The 16658-nt window shown below is 50.4% G+C and overlaps 1 protein-coding gene across 5 annotated transcripts in view; it reads right to left on the bottom strand.

The window, feature by feature from the left end:
• Positions 1-2751: 2751 nt before the first annotated feature.
• MYH14 (myosin heavy chain 14) overlaps positions 2752-16658 on the bottom strand; it is a 91203-nt gene continuing 77296 nt past the window's right edge. For all 5 annotated transcript variants that reach the window (XM_059999708.1, XM_059999709.1, XM_059999707.1 and 2 more), the window contains 7 exons: positions 15604-15732; positions 14933-15021; positions 14725-14848; positions 7674-7882; positions 5604-5712; positions 3755-3927; positions 2752-3595 (listed from right to left, as the gene is read on the bottom strand). In XM_059999708.1, coding sequence (XP_059855691.1) covers positions 3436-3595; positions 3755-3927; positions 5604-5712; positions 7674-7882; positions 14725-14848; positions 14933-15021; positions 15604-15732 — 993 coding nt within the window. In that variant the 3' untranslated portion in view covers positions 2752-3435. The remainder of the gene's footprint in view (positions 3596-3754; positions 3928-5603; positions 5713-7673; positions 7883-14724; positions 14849-14932; positions 15022-15603; positions 15733-16658) is intronic.

Below are 16658 nucleotides of genomic sequence, written 5' to 3' on the forward strand. Positions count from 1 at the left end.
CTTCATCCCAGCACCTCAAACCTCCAAGACTTGATCCAGCCCTTCAGCTCACTTTCAGCCTTTGGGATGCTTCCAAATCCTTCCCACACTCTGGACATTTCCTGGACACCCCTAAATCTGACATCAGACATCCTCCTCAGGTTCCCCTGACGCTAGAATTTTCAAGATAAGCTCAATCTGTCTGCAATTCCAGGGAACCAGACCTTCCCGGGGCACCCCCTTTCTTATGCCTAACCCTCCAAGAGCCCCTTTCTTTAAATGGTGCCCCAAAGGCACCTTCTTCATAGACGCCAGTGTTTCCCAGAGAGTCATATTTGTACCCCTGGCGATGTGCTAAGGTTTTAGGCAGTACAAGGACAAACACTTATTTTTAAAGTTTTGTCTTTCCTGGCATTTCGCACATAATTGCTGCTTGGCCAGGACACCGTTTATTTAGGTTAGAGGTGTTTACATTTAAAATGTAGAGGCTGTTCCCTAGTGGAGGGACGCTGGAATATCAGAAGCTTGGGAAACCACATATCTACCTGGGCTGGGATCCCAGCTCGCCCTTCCCCGGCCTTCTTCAACCCCCCACGTTCGCGGGTGGAAAATTATTTCTCATACCCCATCCTGGCTCAGGAAGGATGCGCTACCTACCCCAAGCCCAGGGACCATATCGGTCCCAGAATCCTTAAGGGACTACCCCTTTTGGAGCTTGGGGCCCATGGAATTAGCAACCTCCCTCCCTCTGCTCCCACGGCCTCAGGAACCCCCCACCCCCCGCCTGAGGATTGGTGGTGGGGGTGTCACTGAGCACGATTCTTGATACAACGATTCCTATGCAAGGGGCATTTTTGAGTCCGCCCATCCTTCCCTTGGACCCTAAACCCTGGCGAACCAGGGGTGAGGGGTGGGGCGGGTTCTGGCGGGAGCGGGGTGGGGCGGGGCAAAGGGCTAGGGGCTTTAAACACCAGGGTATGGGGTTGGAGACTGATTATATTGCCAAAGGGTTTAACTTCTTAAAGCAAAACAAAACCCCAGATACCCCTGACCCTCACGGAAGCCGAACGGTGCAGGGAAAGGGGGTGAGGATTTTTCTAAAGGGTACGGACCTCTTCCCAACGTCTCCCCACTGCTCGCCAATCTGCCACACGTACCCAGCTTTTTAGTTCAGCTTTTAAAAATAGTCACAACCATTATAAACCTCTACACACGTTATTCTTGTTCCCCATCCCCCAAGTCAACAGTATGGGATTCGGGGAGGGAGAGAGAGCTAAAGGGACAACTTCCAAGTCCCGACTCTCCTTTTCCCCCCGGCCGCCAGGGTGCCTGCAACTACACGCATGCGCTGCATGACGCGCTCCCCACACGCATGTCGCGCCCCTCCTGCGCTCCGGGAACGCACGGACACGGGGCGGGGGCGGGGTGATTGGGGAAGGAATGAATGGCGGGGGGTCTTTCTGAATACAGCGGCTCCTCCCCAACACACACACAGCAATAAGTTTCTCTCACTCAAAAGTGGGCGGGGCGGGCCTGTCCTGTTGTTGGGGTGGGGGGGAGTGGCAAGGGGGCGCTCTCAGGGATGGGGGAGGGTGCCCGGAGTCAGTCTGGGGAGGGGAGGTCTGCAAATCGTCCAACTCTGGTGCTAATGGCGGGTCTTCTCAGCCCACCCCCAGGGCAGGGAGGGAGGGGTCGGCACGGCCCCTCCCCCAAGCCTCCCCCACGCCCACCCTGGGTGCATGAACCGCCCGTTGCAGAAGCTGCCGCATGTCACCCCCCCCAAATAAAAAGTGTCATGCCCCCTTCCCACCCACCCTCTCACTCCCCACCAAAATAAAAGTTTCCTTTTCATTTAAAAGTTTCATCCTCTTTGTCTCCAGAGAAGGTCTCCTGATGGGGCTAGGGGCTCTGGGGGCAGACAGAAGGTTGGGACAGAACAGCAGGGTCGTATTAAGATGGCAAGGGCCTGCACTTTGAGGGTCCAGACATCCCCCTCATCGCCGGCTCTCACCTTGTGATTTTGGCGGGGGCAAGTACCTGCTTCAGTTTCCTTGATGGTAAAAATGGGGATCCACACCCCTAACTGGAAAGTCTGTGAGGGCACCTGGGTCATGTGAGCTCCCGGGTCATGTGCCGGTGACTAGTCCCCAGAAAAGGAGTGTGGGCTCAGCAGTTACCCACTCTGAAGTCAGACTGGGTTCAATTTCTTAGTAGCTGTGTGTCCTTGGGCAAGTCTCTCAACTTCTCTGGGCTTGTTTCCACCACTCTAAAAGGGCGAGGGGGGGTGATCTATTAATTCAGCAAACATACTAAGGCCAACTACGTGCCAGGCACTGTTCTAGACACTGGAAGGCAATGAAATCCCTGCCTCTAAGGGTTGTGCTGAGGGTTGAGACTAATGTCCCAAGTTTAGCTCAGCTAAACAAATAGTACGCAGCAAACAGCTCAACAGTCACCACTATCATTGCTTTGCAAAGACTCGAGGGTCAGCTAGAGTGCAGCAGCCCTTCTGCCACTCGCTGGTGGAGAGGCTTGGAGCAAGGGACCCTGGAGCACTGAGCCTCAGTTTCCCGTCTGTATAATGCAGGGGATACTTTGGAGGAAGGTTGGGTGAGGGGAAGATGAGTTCTTTCACATTAAATGCTGGGTACATGTGAGGTCCCCCGACACTGGCCAGTTGGATTAGAACCAGCAGACTGCCCCCCTCCACTCGCTGCCCCTTGCCCACCCTGTCCCCCTACCCCTGCAGGAACACATACAGCCCCCGAGGGGTCCAGTCGAGGTTGGAGTTTATTTCTGCCAGAGTCTGGAGCCTGGGAGGGTATGGGGGCCTCCTCCAACTCCCATGAGAAACTCCAACTGAACTGTGATCACACAAGAGCAACCAGAAGGGAGCATGGGGGGAGGGGAAGGCGTGAGGTCCCCTTATCTTGCCCCTCTGCAAGGGTCAAAGGCTGGTGGTGGCCTGGGGCTCAGGGTGCTGTTGCTCAGAAGTTCTGGGGTCAGTGACTAAGTGGAGAAAGACACAGGGAGAGAGAGGGAGAGAGGGAGCGGTAGGGGGAAGGGGGAGGGGGAGAAGAGAGAGGGAGGGGGAAGGGGCGTGGGAAGCCCTGGCTGAGGAGGGCAGGGGAGCCATGCTCCCTTCCTAATATAGATCATTCATAACTGAAGGAAGGATTTGGAGCTGGATGGGACCCCAGCTTGCCAACTATACCCGAATTTCTCCCAAGCGAGAGCGCCCCAGTCCCTTCCTCCCTGCTTGCCCGCTCCTCTGTGTTTGGGGGTTCACGGGAAGTCTCAGGCGACCCCCTGCCCCCACCCCCCGTGGGGTTGATAAGGGCTGTTATGCCAGAGGGTGGCACCATTTCCAAAGTGCAAGAAGCCCGAGGGTTGTTCGTGGGACAGGCACCAAGGGGGCCAGGGCGGGAGGGCCCGGCGGCTGCAGGCAGGGTAGGGTCACTGCGTTGGGGCCGCAGGGGACCCTTCGGGCTCCGCGGGCAGTGGCCCAGCCCCCGGCTCCGCCTCCTCCGCCGCCGCCTCCTCGTCGGACACCACGCCCTCCTCCAGTCGGAAGACCTGGCGCACTGAGCGGGTGGTGAAGGTGAGGGGGCCGCGTCTGCGGGGAGGAGAGACCAGGGGGCAGAGAGAAAAGTGAGAGATAGGGAGATATGGAGAGACAGAATAAAATGGGGAGGGGGGCACAGAGAGATGAGGGGACAGCGAGATACTGGGGTTTATGGAGCGACGGTGCGCATGTGCGGGGTGGTGGCCTTACCGAAGCCGGTTCCTCAGCGTGTTCAACTCCCGGTTCATGGACTCGGAGGCCTCTGTGACATCCTCCAGCTCGTGTTGCAGCCTCCGGCGGACTGCCTGAGCCCGGGACGCCTCCTCCTCGGCCTCCTCCAGCTGCCGCTTCAGCTGCTTCACTCGAAGGTTCCCCTTCTCCAGCTTGGCGTGAGCAGGGGGGCCGGGTCATTTCTCTGGGTGCTACCCTCACCCAGAGCTCCCCACAGCTCATCCCTCCTACATCCTGACTCTGTCCTGTGCCCTGCCATCTATTCATGCTTTGTTCTTTTCTCCTAGATCCTCTCACCAGCCTCCACCTCAGATTCAAATGTGAGGTCATCCCCCACTCGGCCTCAGAGGGCTCTTTCTATGTTCAGGGCTGACCCTGCCCCTTCCCTGCTCAAAGTCCTCCGTGATTCCCCAGTACCCCTGGGACAAGGTCTCAGCCCTTCAGCCTGGCATTCCAGGCCCTGCAGGGTCTTCTTCCCATAAACACACTGATCAGACCATCTTCACTGAGACCCTCCCCAGACCCTGCCATCTCTCTCTCCATGGAGGGGACATACATAATCTGTCTCCTGCCAACTCCTCTGACCTCATTTCTTATCATTCAACCCCCCAACCTCATTCTTCTCTCAAGCAATACTGGTCTGCTTTTTGGCTTGGAACTCACCAAGCTCATTTCCATACCCCAGGGTCTTTGCACCTGCTGTTCCCTCTTCCTGGCTCTTTCTCACCCTTCAGTATCAATTCAACTGTCACTTCCTTAGGCAGGTCTTGCTGACACCCCACCCCCAATCTAGGGGGGATTCCCCAGTCCTCTGTGTCCCCCCCTCTCTTCATTCTCTTTTTTCTTCATAGCCCCTGTCACAATCTGTAATTATCTTTACTTGTTTATAGGTTTATGGTATCTTTCTTTTCCTACGTTGAAAATGTGAGCTCTTTGAGAGCACAGTCCTTCCCTGTGTCATTCACAGCCACATCTCCAATGCCCTGCACAGTGCCTGGCACATAGAGGGTGCTCAACAATTGTTTTGTGAGATGAATGGTGAATAAAACACAGCTGAGCTTTTAAGGGCACAACAACTAGAATCAGTCACATTTGAGCCTGGGGTGGAAGCTGGCAAGAGGATCTGATCCAGGCTCTCTATTGACTGTGTGACTCTGGGGCAAATTATATCCCCTTTTAAAGTTTCCATTTTCTCGCCTGTGAAATGGAGCTGATGAGGGAACGTAAGCATGTATTTTTTAAAAAGCAGGTAGCATACTACTTGGGACACAGTAACTGCTCAATAAATAATTAAGAAAACAGACTCTGCAGCCAGAGTGCTGGAGTGTGAACTCTGGCTCTATCTCTTACTAAATAAATAATTGTGAGCAAGTTAATTCACCTTTCTGTCTCAGTTTTCTCACCAAAATTAGAGGGAAAATAATAGTTTAACCTACCTCATAGAGTTCGGATAAGAATTAAGTGTACTATATGTTATGTCTTTAGCATATTGCCTGGCTCGTAGAAAGCACTCAGTAAACAGCAGGTGTTGTTATTTTAGCTGTGGCCGAGCCTCTGGATAGGGTTTAACTTCTTCCCTCTCCCTGGCTGTCTAAGGTCCCCACCAGGGCCTTTCCTGGATTCCAGAATTTATGGATCACAAAGTCACTGATTCCACCTCTCTGCTGACGCACCAAGCCCCAGGATGGTGTCTGCACTCAGCTCCAGTCCAGCACCCACACGTCCTCTTGTGATGGGAACTCACTGCCTCCAGAGATGGCATGTGCTACTTCTCTGTCAGTGGTCCCCCCACCACTCCCACTGCACCTCAATGACATCAGCTGCTCACCTGGTCCCGGAGCTGGTCAGCCACCCTCCGCTCCTCCTCCACCTGGAGCACCACCTCTTTAAGCCTCTTCTCAGCCCTGCGTACCAGCTTGCCAGAGAGGATGCGCTCCCTATGGAGAGGTATGAACGGGAGAATCAGGAGAGCTGCTCACCTGGGGCTCAGTCCCCCAAGCCTCGTCCAGTGGCTACCTGTTCTCAGAGTGGCCTCTGCCCTCTTTTCCACCCACAACTGGCTCCCACAGTCTACTCAGGCCAGACACTGGCACCCAGGCTCCCACCAGGGAATCTAGTCCTTAGCTTCTAGGAAGATGCCTGAAGGTCCTAAAGTGTCTCCATGTCTATACCAGTTTTCCATATCCCACTCAGTCTCTCATATTCACCTGTATTCCCCCACCACCCCACCCCCAGTCTTCCTCCTCTCAGGGGACTGACCCACTGACCACCAGTCCCTAAGTCAGACCACCAGGCATTGTCCTCACCCCTTCTCTCTCCTTTGCCCCACCCCCAGCCTGTTAGTAACCGAACCCTGTCCCATTGCCCCCTGGACTCTGTCTTTTTTTTTTTTTTTTTTTTTTTTTTTTTTTTTTTTTGCAGTACGTGGGCCTCTCACTGTTGTGGCCTCTCCTGTTGCGGAGCACAGGCTCTGGACGCGCAGGCTCAGCGGCCATGGCTCACGGGCCTAGTCACTCCGTGGCATGTGGGATCTTCCCGGACAGAGGCACGAACCCATGTCCCCTGCATCGGCAGGCGGACTCTCAACCACTGCGCCACCAGGGAAGCCCTGGACTCTGTCTTGTCCCCTCCTCAGCCTCACAGCCCTAGCCCCCAGTTCAGGACTCATCATCTCCCACCTGACCTTCCCTCTACCTGGCCTGGAATTCTCTCTCAATTTCTTTCTCTAGCTTTCTGTGGAACAGTCTGGAAGCCCAAAGCTCCATCTCCAACCATCTCTGTTGTCTTCTCCCCTTCTCACTCACACACTTTCCCTGGACAAGCTCAGCTGTGCCCCAGGTTTCTACAACCATCAACAGCCTGTTGTCTGCTAAATCCGTCTCCTGAGCTCCAGCCTGGTTCAGCCCCCAGCCTCAGCTATCCCCAGACCCTGCACACCCTGCATTGGGCTCAATGCCTTCTCCCAAACCTGCTCCTCCTCCTAATCCCCCATAATCCACCTAGATATGCAGGTCAGACACCTGGGGCCATCCTTACCTCCCTCTCTTCCCTCCCGTCTCCTTAATTTCCCCCATCCCCACGGTCCCTGCTCATCCGCACCTGGGTGAAGTCCATGTGATGGGGCCCCTAGCAATGGGCAGTGCTTGGCAGCCATGACTGGACATTCCCTTAAATCTGAGCCAGCCACATGACTTTCTTTCTTTCTTTTGTTTTTGGCCGTGCCATGTGCGGCATGCAGGATCTTAGTTCCCAGAACAGGGATCAAACCCATGCCCCCTGCAGTGGAAGTGTGGAGGAGCCCTAACCACTGGACCACCGGGGGATTCCCTACATGACTTGCTTTAGTACCAGGATGTGACAGAAGTGACATTGTACCAGTTCCAAATCTAGACCCCAAGAAGCCCTCACTCTTGGAACCTTCACTTTGTCATGTGAACAATCCTGGGCCAACCTGGAGCAGAGACAAGTTAGCCTAGTTGTCCCAGGCCAGGCTGGAGACATACGAGAGCCCAGCCAAGATCAGCAAATCCATCTAGCTGACTTTCAGCTGAGCAAAGATGCATGAGTGAGGCCCACCAAGCTCAGAGCAGCAGAACCTACCAGCCAACCCGAAGACTCTTGAGCAATAATAAAAAAATTGTTGTTTTAAGCCACTTAAATTTTAAGGTGGTTTGTTATGCAGCTATAGCTAACTGCTACATTACTGTTTAAATTATATAGTGGGAATGCAGTTACTTGCAGCACAAAGCATCCTAAATGACATAGGAAATCATCAACCATTAATATTATGATGCCTTTTGGATGTTTCTAAACCATGTGCTTGTAACACAGCTCCCCTTCATCTCATTGACCAGAATGTGAGGATTGCCCTCCAGCCGTGCCCTCCTCTCCCGCCTACCTGCTCTCCTGCTCCAGCTGCTCCTCAGCCTGGGCCAGCTTAGACTCAAGGGCAGCGATGATCATCTTCTGGCGGGCCCGGGCCCCAGCGTCTTCCTCACCCAGGCGTCCCCGGAGCTCCTGGACCTGCCGCTCCAACTGCTGCCGCCCGCTCTCTGCCTTGGCTGAGAAACTGCGCTCAGCTGACAACTCTGTGGTCAGTGATTCCACCTGCATCAGTGGGAAAGGCAGGACTGTCATGGTGGAGTCTCAGAGGGAAGGTGGGAGGTAAATGCAGGCACCTCCCACAACTAAGTGAGTTGATGATTGTTAAATAAATAGCACAGAACCTGGTATATACTAAATACTCAACAAATAGTAATGTGTATTTTTCTCCAATTGGCTCATCAGCCAATGGCAGTGCCAGCCCTGGGTTTTAACCTTTTAGATAGGTTTTTGCTATTTTAATAAGCCCACAAGATTATCACAAACTTGTTTAAACGCTGTAACTTCTACCTTTGACTGTGAATGAGTCTATTCCAAGGGTTATCACAGGGTTTTTTTTGTTTGTTTGTGTTTTTTTTTTTTTGTGCGGTACGCGGGCCTCTCACTGCCGCGACCTCTCCCGCCGCGGAGCACAGGCTCCAGACGCGCAGGCCCAGCAGCCACGGCTCACGGGCTCAGCCGCTCCGCGGCACGTGGGATCCTCCCGGACCGGGGCACGAACCCGCGTCCCCTGCATCGGCAGGCGGACTCCCAACCACTGCGCCACCAGGGAAGCCCGGGTTATCACACTTTTGTTCGCACCAGGCTCATCTGGGGAGCTTGTTAAAAAATTGTGGACTGCAGGGTCGCCCCGCTCCAGAGATTCTGATTCAGCAGGTCTGGAATGGGCTCCACGAATCCGCATTTTCAACAAGCATCTCAGGTGGTTTTGAAACGAATGATATGTAGGACCGTTTTGAGAAATGCCGGCTCAATGAACAGGAGCTACTACATTGGGAATGTGTAAACATACCTCTAATAATAGTGCCTGTTTATTTATTCAGCTCCTACTCTGAGTGAGGTCCTATGCCGGGGACACAGAAATTAGTCAGATCCAGTCTGATTCATACTTTACTTCATTTCACCCTCAAAGGAAGACATCGACGTGGGGATTAGCATATGCTTTTTTTTTTTAAAACCTTTTTTTGGAAAATAAAACCGTGATATAGAAAAAGTAAAAAACAGATCAAATATATGGCTTAATGGGTTTATGAAAGGCAGACATCATTGTTGCCCCTGCCCAGGTCAAGAAACAGAACTTTACGTACCCATCCTAATAACAACCTCTTCCTTTTCCCCCAAATAGTATGTCATCCTGACTTTGGAGGTGATCACTTCCTTGCTCTTTTTTCGAGTTTTATTACTCAAAGATGCATCCCTAGATCCTATAGTTGAATCCTGCCCATTAAAAAAAAAAAAAAAGAAACTTGTATGGACTTCCCTAGTGGTCCAGTGGTTAAGACTTCACCTTCCAATGCAGGGTGTGTGGGTTCGATCCCTGGTCAGGGAGCTAAGACCCCACATGCCTCACAGCCAAAAAAACCAAAACACAAAACAGAAGCAATATTGTAACAAATTCAATAAAGACTTTAAAAATGGTCCACATCAAAAAAAAGCTTTAAGAGACTTCCCTGGTGGTCCAGTGGTAAAGAATCCGCCTTCCAATGCAGGGGAAATGGGTTCGATCCCTCGTTGGGGAACTAAGATCCCGCATGCCGCAGGGCAATTAAGCCCATGCACCACAACTACTGAGCTCGAGCGCCTCAACTAGAGAGCCCGCGTACCACAAACTACAGAGCCCACGCACCCTGGAGCCTGTGCACCACAACTAGAGAAGAGAAAACCCACATGCCACAACTAGAGAGAAGCCCACATGCCCCAACGAAAGATCCTACATGCCTCAACTAAGATCTGATGCAGCCAAATAAAAATAAAAATTTAAAAAATAAAAAAAAATCTTTTTAAAAATTTGTATATGACTTTTAAGTCTCTTTTAATCTACAGTTCCCTACTCCATCCCTTTTATTTCCTTACAATTTATCTGTTGAAGAATCTGGGCTGTCTGACCTACAGAGTTTCTCTGCATCTGTATTTTCCTGATTACACATTCACGGTCTAATTCAGCATGCTGCTCTGTTCGGTTTCCTTCAAATAGGCAGCTCGGTCCAGGGAATTAATTCTTTTTCTCTATGAGTTTTCAAGGTAATGAAATGGTTCCATATCATTTTATGAAGGTGACTCTACCGTGTTGAACAGTCGTCCACCAAGAACTCATGCCCATCTGGAACCTCAGAACGTGACCTTATTTGGAAAGACAGTCTTTGGAGGTGTAATTTGTTAAAAGAAGATGAGGTCATACTGGATTGGGGTGGGCCCAAAATCCAATATGACTGGTGTCTTTACAAGTAGAGAAGGAGGCACAGACACATAGAGAAGACACAGGGAAGGCCGTGTGAAGATAGAGGCAGAGATTGGGCTGATGCATCTACAAGCCAAGGATTGCTGGCAACCAGCAGCAGCTGGAAGAGAGGCCTGGAACCGATGCTCCCTCAGAAGGAAGCAATCTGATGACACCTTGATTTTGGACTTCTAGCCTCCAGAACTGTGAGAGAATAAGTTATTGTTGCTTTAAGCCACCCAGTTTGTGGCAATGTTACAGCAGCCTCAGGAAATTAATACAGTGACTAATTAGTATTTTTTAAAATATCATTGTGAACTCGTGTATTTAAACAGATTTGATGGATTTAAAGCAGTGCGATTCTGACCCTTGTTGAAGCTCAAGTTGCTCCATTTGGGGCCAGTGGGAGCCTTTCCAGGTTGACTTCTAAGTGCTTTTGAGATAACCAGGGTGTGTTATAGACTGAATGTTTGTGTCCCCTCCAAATTCATACGTTGAAGCCCTAATCCCCATGTGACGGTACCTGGAGATGGGGCCTTTGGGAGGTAATTAGGATTAGATGAGAAATGTGAGGGTGGGGCCCCTACGATGGCATTAGTGCCCTTGTAAGGAGATACCAGAGAGCTTGCTCTCTCTCTACCCCCACATGCACAAAAAGTCGAGGCCAGTGAGTGCATGATGAGATGATAGTCACATATAAGCCAAGAGAAGAGGCCTCAGAATGAAACCTATCTTACTGGCACCATGATCTTGGACTTCACCGTCTCTAGAACTGTGAGAAATAAATTTCTCTTATTGAAGCCGCCCAGTTTATAGTATTTTGTTATGGCAGCCTGAGCAGACTAAGGCATGGTATGACAAGATGGTCCAGGCTACTCTGATTCATTTCCTGATTCAGATCTGGAATGAGCCATTTCTTCTGAAAAAAAAAAAAAAAGCCCCATTTTCTTTTAGTGGGGGAAATGGTATTTCTAGACCACAATGTTCATTGCTATTGGGTTGGTTATTGTTTAGAGGCTTTTTTGGTGGACAGAGATAGGATGGATCTATACAAATTACCCCATAAGTTCACATGAATACATCCAAGTCAAATTTGGGACTAGAGGGTTTTTGTGTGTTTTTTGTTTTGTTTTGTTTTGGCCGTGCCACACAGCTGTGGGATCTTAATTCCCCAACCAGGGACTGAACTCGGGCCACAGCAGTGAAAGCCCAGAATCCTAACTACTAGGCCACCAGGGAACTCCCTATTTGTTTGTTTTTAACTTAGCCTGTTCTCCATGACATCTATATATTGGTTCTCACGTGCTGATGATCCTCAGATTATGAACACAGGTAGAGATGATAGAATTAGAATATCCCATCCTTAATCATTTACTTTATCCCACATTATACACATAATATTACTATTATCAATATAATTACTGAATATAGTAATAAAATTTTTTTTTGCATATTTGCCCATTCTCTCCATTTAAAAAATAGTTGTGTTATAAATAAATGAGCATTTAGCCAATTATCCTTCTTACTCCTTTTCAGCCTTCACTTAGTTGTAGAGCTACGGGCAGACTGTATGCTCGTTACTCTCTTTAGCTGATGTCTCTCTAGTGACCCTGATCATCTGAACCTGGATCTCCAGGGCAGTGGTTCTGGCTGCTCATGCCTCAGAACCACTTGGAGAGCTTGTTAAAACACAGATTCCTGGGTTTCCCCACCTCCAGCATCCCTCATTCATTCGTTCCTCATTCGCTTGGTTGGGGCCCCAGAACTTGCATTTCCAACAAGTTTCCAGGTGAGGCTGGTACTGCTGATCTCGGGGCCACACTTTGAGGACTGCTGCTCTCCTAGATTCTTCAGGAAGGGCTCCTGGGAATAACAGTCTCTGAGTTCTTGCACGTTGACAACTTGTTTATGTCCTTTATACATGAAGGTAAGTCTTATATCTTATAGGTAACCAACAAGGACCTACTGTATTGCACATGGAACTATACTCAATATCCTGTAATGGAAAATAATCTTACAAAGAATATATATGCATATATATAACTGAATCACTTTGCTGTACACCTGAAACTAACACAACATTGTAAATCAACTATATTAAAAAAAACCCCAAATATCTGCACATAAAAAAAAAAAAAGTAAGTCAGTCTTGCTTGATATAAAATCCTTGCCTCACATTTTCTTTCTTTGAGTATCGTAACTATATCCCTCCATTTTCTCCCAGCATAAAGTCTCGCTGTGAAAAATCTGATGACAATCTAATTTTCTTTTTCTTATATAACACTTGTTTATTTTTTCCTGGATGGCTAAAGAATTTTTCACTCTCTTATAAGTCCAAGGGTTTTTATTAGAATCTGTCATGGTATGAGTTAGTATGGGTCAATATCTTCAGGTACACAGTGGCTACAAACTTTTCTGCTTCAGGAGTTTTCTTGCATTATGGTTTTTTGTTATTTGCTCTGACCCCTTGCTTTGATTTTCTTCTTTGGGGGCTCCTATTATCCATAAGTTGGATCTTCTCTGCCTGTCTTCAATATTTGCCATTTTCTTATGAATTTCTTTTTGTGTCTTTTATAAGTTTTATTTTGGGGACTTCGCTTCTGCCGCAGTGGTTGAGAGTCCGCCTGCCGATGCAGGGTACACGGGTTCGTGCCCCGGTCCGGGAAGATCCTACATGCTGCGGAGCAGCTGGGCCCGTGAGCCATGGCCGCTGAACCTGCACGTCCGGAGCCTGTGCTCCGCAACGGGAGAGGCCACAACAGTGAGAGGCCCGCGTACCACAAAAAAAAAAAAAAAAAAAAAAAGAATCCGCCTGTCAATGCAGGGGACACAGGTTCGATCCCTGGTCCAGGAAGATCCCACATGCCACAGAGCAGCTAAGCCCGTGTGCCACAACTACTGAGCCCGCGCACCACAGGTACTGAAGCCTGCGCACCTAGAGCCCGTGTTCCACAACAAGAGAAGCCACTGCAATGAGAAGCCCGCACACCACGACAAAGAGTAGCCCCCACTCGATACAACTAGAGAAAACCCGTGCGCAGCAGTGAAGACCCAATGCAGCCAAAAATAAATAAATAAATAGGAAATAGGTTTTAAAAAAAAAGTTTTATTTTGATTTTTTTTAAAAGGTTCTCCTTTTCACCAACAGCCAAAGATGTGGGCTGGGCTAAGTCACATCATTCTTTATATGACTGTAGTATCCTACGGGCTCTCCACTAGGCATATACTGGCTTATTTATTTCATTTATAATGAGCACCCAGTACTGTTTTAGGTAAAAACTAAGAACTAAAACTAAGACAGAGGCCCTATGCTCAAGGTGCTTACACTCTGTTGGGAAGATGGACCACAGACAAATAAGTAAATATATAATAGAATGCCAGGCAGTGGTAAGTGATATGAAGAGATTAAAGCAGAGAGAATGGAGAGAAATTATGGGAGGGAGGGTGGCTGTTTCACACAGGGTGGTCAGGGAAGGCGGTTTTGAGGGAGTGAGATGTGTGATGGTTTGGGAGAAGGGCTTTCCAAGAGGAGGAAACAGCAAGTGCAAAGGCCCTGAGGTAGTAATAAACTAGGCATAGTCAAGGAATAGTGAGGAGGCTGGTGTGGCTGAAGCAGAGTGACCTAGGGGAAAAAGGGTTAGAGATAACTAAGGTCTGAATTAGCCAGGGACCAGAGTGTGGGGCCTTTTTGGTGACTGAGATTTTACTCTGAGTAAGATGGGAGTGCATCATCATGGTGTATGACTGCTTCTCCTACTGGTCTAGGGGCTCCCCAAGGGCTGAGCTGGGTTCTTACTCCTCTCTGAGTCCCCAGCATGAGAGGTCTCAAAATGTATCTTTTAAAAGGTATGAAATAATAATGATGTAGGTCTCTCTTTGGAAATCTCACCCCTCTAACGTCTGCTTGGCAAACTCTTAACTTCCTACAAGACCTCTTAAGGAATCACCTCTATCAGGAAGTCTTCCCTGATAGCCTCCAGCCTCCAGGCTGGATACTGATCCAGTCTCCTCTACATTCTCACAGTGTCCTGTGCTTCCTCCATTTTCATTTGAATTTCGGTATTGGGATAGGCTGTTTCCTCCATCAGACTAGGATGTCCTTAAGGGCAGAGACCTGGAATGATCCATCTCTAGGTCCCTAGCACACCCAGAATAGGATATGGGCCTCCAGAAGCCTCATAAAATAGTTATAAATAAATAAACAAATGAAATATGCTTTTGTCTGTCTGCCTAGCTCCTATGTATCTTTAAAACCCAGACAAATGCCCCTTCTTGCAAATGCCTCTCTTGCAGAGAGTTCTCTCCCTCTCGCTACTGGGCCCTCAATACTTATATTATCACACATGTCACTCTGTAATGTCATGGTGTAATTCCCTGTCTGTTTCCCCAGGGAACTCTGCAGGATAGAGACTCCACATAATTTATCCCTGAATCCAGCCTTTGAGAAGCTTCAGAAATACAAGTGAATGAATGCATCAATGTCTCCCCCACCTTGAGAACTCCTATTCAACCTTCAAAACCCAAGTCAAATATTCCCTTTTCCTACATCTGTTGAATAAGAGAACTGAAGGTGTTATGGTCCCAGGTCAGCAAGGACCCAGGCTGGCAGTGGTGACCCAGCTGTGCTCACCTGCAGAAGCAGCTTGCGGTAGCGGTCATTGAGCAGCTCTGCATTGCTCTGCTCCTCCTCCAGCTCCTCTTCCATTTGCCCCAGGCGCCCCTCCAGCTGACGCTTCTCATCCAGAATGGCAGCCCTAGGGAGAACGGGCACGGGGGCGGTGAGAGAGCAGGATGGCCAGAGGAGGGCGCCCTGCCCCACATTACCAGGGACCACTCACTTGCTAAGGCTGCCGTTGGCCACCTCATCTGCCATTTCGTCCCGCTCCTGCTGGGCCTGCCGCCGGGCACGGTCTGAGGCGGCCAGTTCCTGTGAAGAGCGAGAGAGGGGGTGGTCAGCTGTGGTGAGGGGAGGCTGTCTGGGCACTGGTCTCCCTGCCCCTCACACCTCAAGTCTCTTGGCCTTTTTTTCACTGCACTTGAACATGCTGCCCCTGTATAACCTTGGAATGAACTTCAGTCCATAGGCAGATGTCTCCTAAATCCGTCTCCGGAGCCCCTGGTCCGTGTCCACCTCTTGCTGCCCCTCAAGGCCCCTCACCCTCATAGTCTCCTCACTGAGCCCACTATCTCCTTTCAAGCCAGTTCCTCCTCCAGTTTCCCCCGGTCATCGGGCCAGACCTCCTCGACTCCTCTGCCTCCTTACCACCCATAGCCCTGTCTGTCCTGCCCTTTTACTCTGCCCTGGTCCCTCCTCTGCGTCCCACAGCCCTGGCTCAGGCTTCATCCTCCCTCCCCAGCCTCCCAGCCTCCATTCTCCCCCTAGTCCATGCCCCACACCGCCCCAGAGAGGGCCTTGCGGCTGCGCCTCAAGACCCTCTCTGGGCTCCCAAGCTTCCCCCAGGCCCCGCCCCCCTCCCTTCCCCCAAGGCCCCGCTCATCCTGGCATTACCTCCTGCAGTCTCAGCACTTCCGCCTCCAGCCCCTTGAGGCGCTTCTCACTCTCCCGGTTCTGGGCAAAGATCTCCTCCCGGGAGCTGCGCGACTCCTCCACCTCCCGCCACAGCTCCTTCATCTGGGCCTGGGAGGAATTTAGCGAGTGAGCGGACCCAGCCTGATCGTGACTCACGGGGACGCCCCCTACCCTCGCATCAGCCCTGTGGGGGCTCCCCGTGAGCAAGCAGAGCCCTGCGGACCTGGGCTTCTGCACCCCGCCCCCGGCCGCTGGCTGTGTGACCTTGGGCCAGCCCCTTCCCATCTCGGGGCCTCACCTCTTTAAAAAAGGAGCACATCAAAATTAAAGTAAGCCTAAAATGGGGATAATATTTGGGCTCTGCAGTAATAATAGGGATGGGAAACACCGATCACTTACCTTGGGCCAGGCTCTATTCTACAGACACACTGACTCCTTTCATCCTCACAACTCCAGTTGGTGGGGACTATTTTCCTCCCCAATTTACAGATGGAGAAACTGAAGCACAGCGAGGTTCAGCAACGTGCTCAGGGCGGTAAGTGGCAGAGACTGGACCTGAACCCAGGCTGTCTGGCCCTGGAGTTCACCCTTTTAGCCACTTTGATACCTGGCCACGTTACTGATGATTGATTGATTGGCCGCGCCAGGTGGCACGCGGAATCTTAGTTCTTAGACCAGGGATCGAATCCGCGCCCCCTGCCGTGGAAGCGCGGAGTCGAAACCACTGGACAGCTAGGAAAGTCCCAAGCTACCTGGTCACATTATTGAGTGTGTAGGGATGCCGGTAAAAGGGTTTTTCTCCTCAAAGGTGCTTAAAATAAAGAAAAATAAAACACAAACGAAATGTCCATCGCCGTTAAAAAAAAAAATCCCCGCCCTATCTTTACAATGGTGTAGCGAGTGCTTGTTGATATAGTGAGGACAGCGGGCAGGCCTGGTAGTAGAAGGATAACTACCATCACTGTTACTGATATTATTATTATCTGCTTGATAATAATAGGTTTTCAGTGTAGGGGTTTTTGCTCAGTGATGAC

This window comes from Delphinus delphis, chromosome 20 (assembly GCF_949987515.2).
Source record: "Delphinus delphis chromosome 20, mDelDel1.2, whole genome shotgun sequence".
NCBI classification, from domain to species: Eukaryota; Metazoa; Chordata; class Mammalia; order Artiodactyla; family Delphinidae; genus Delphinus; species Delphinus delphis.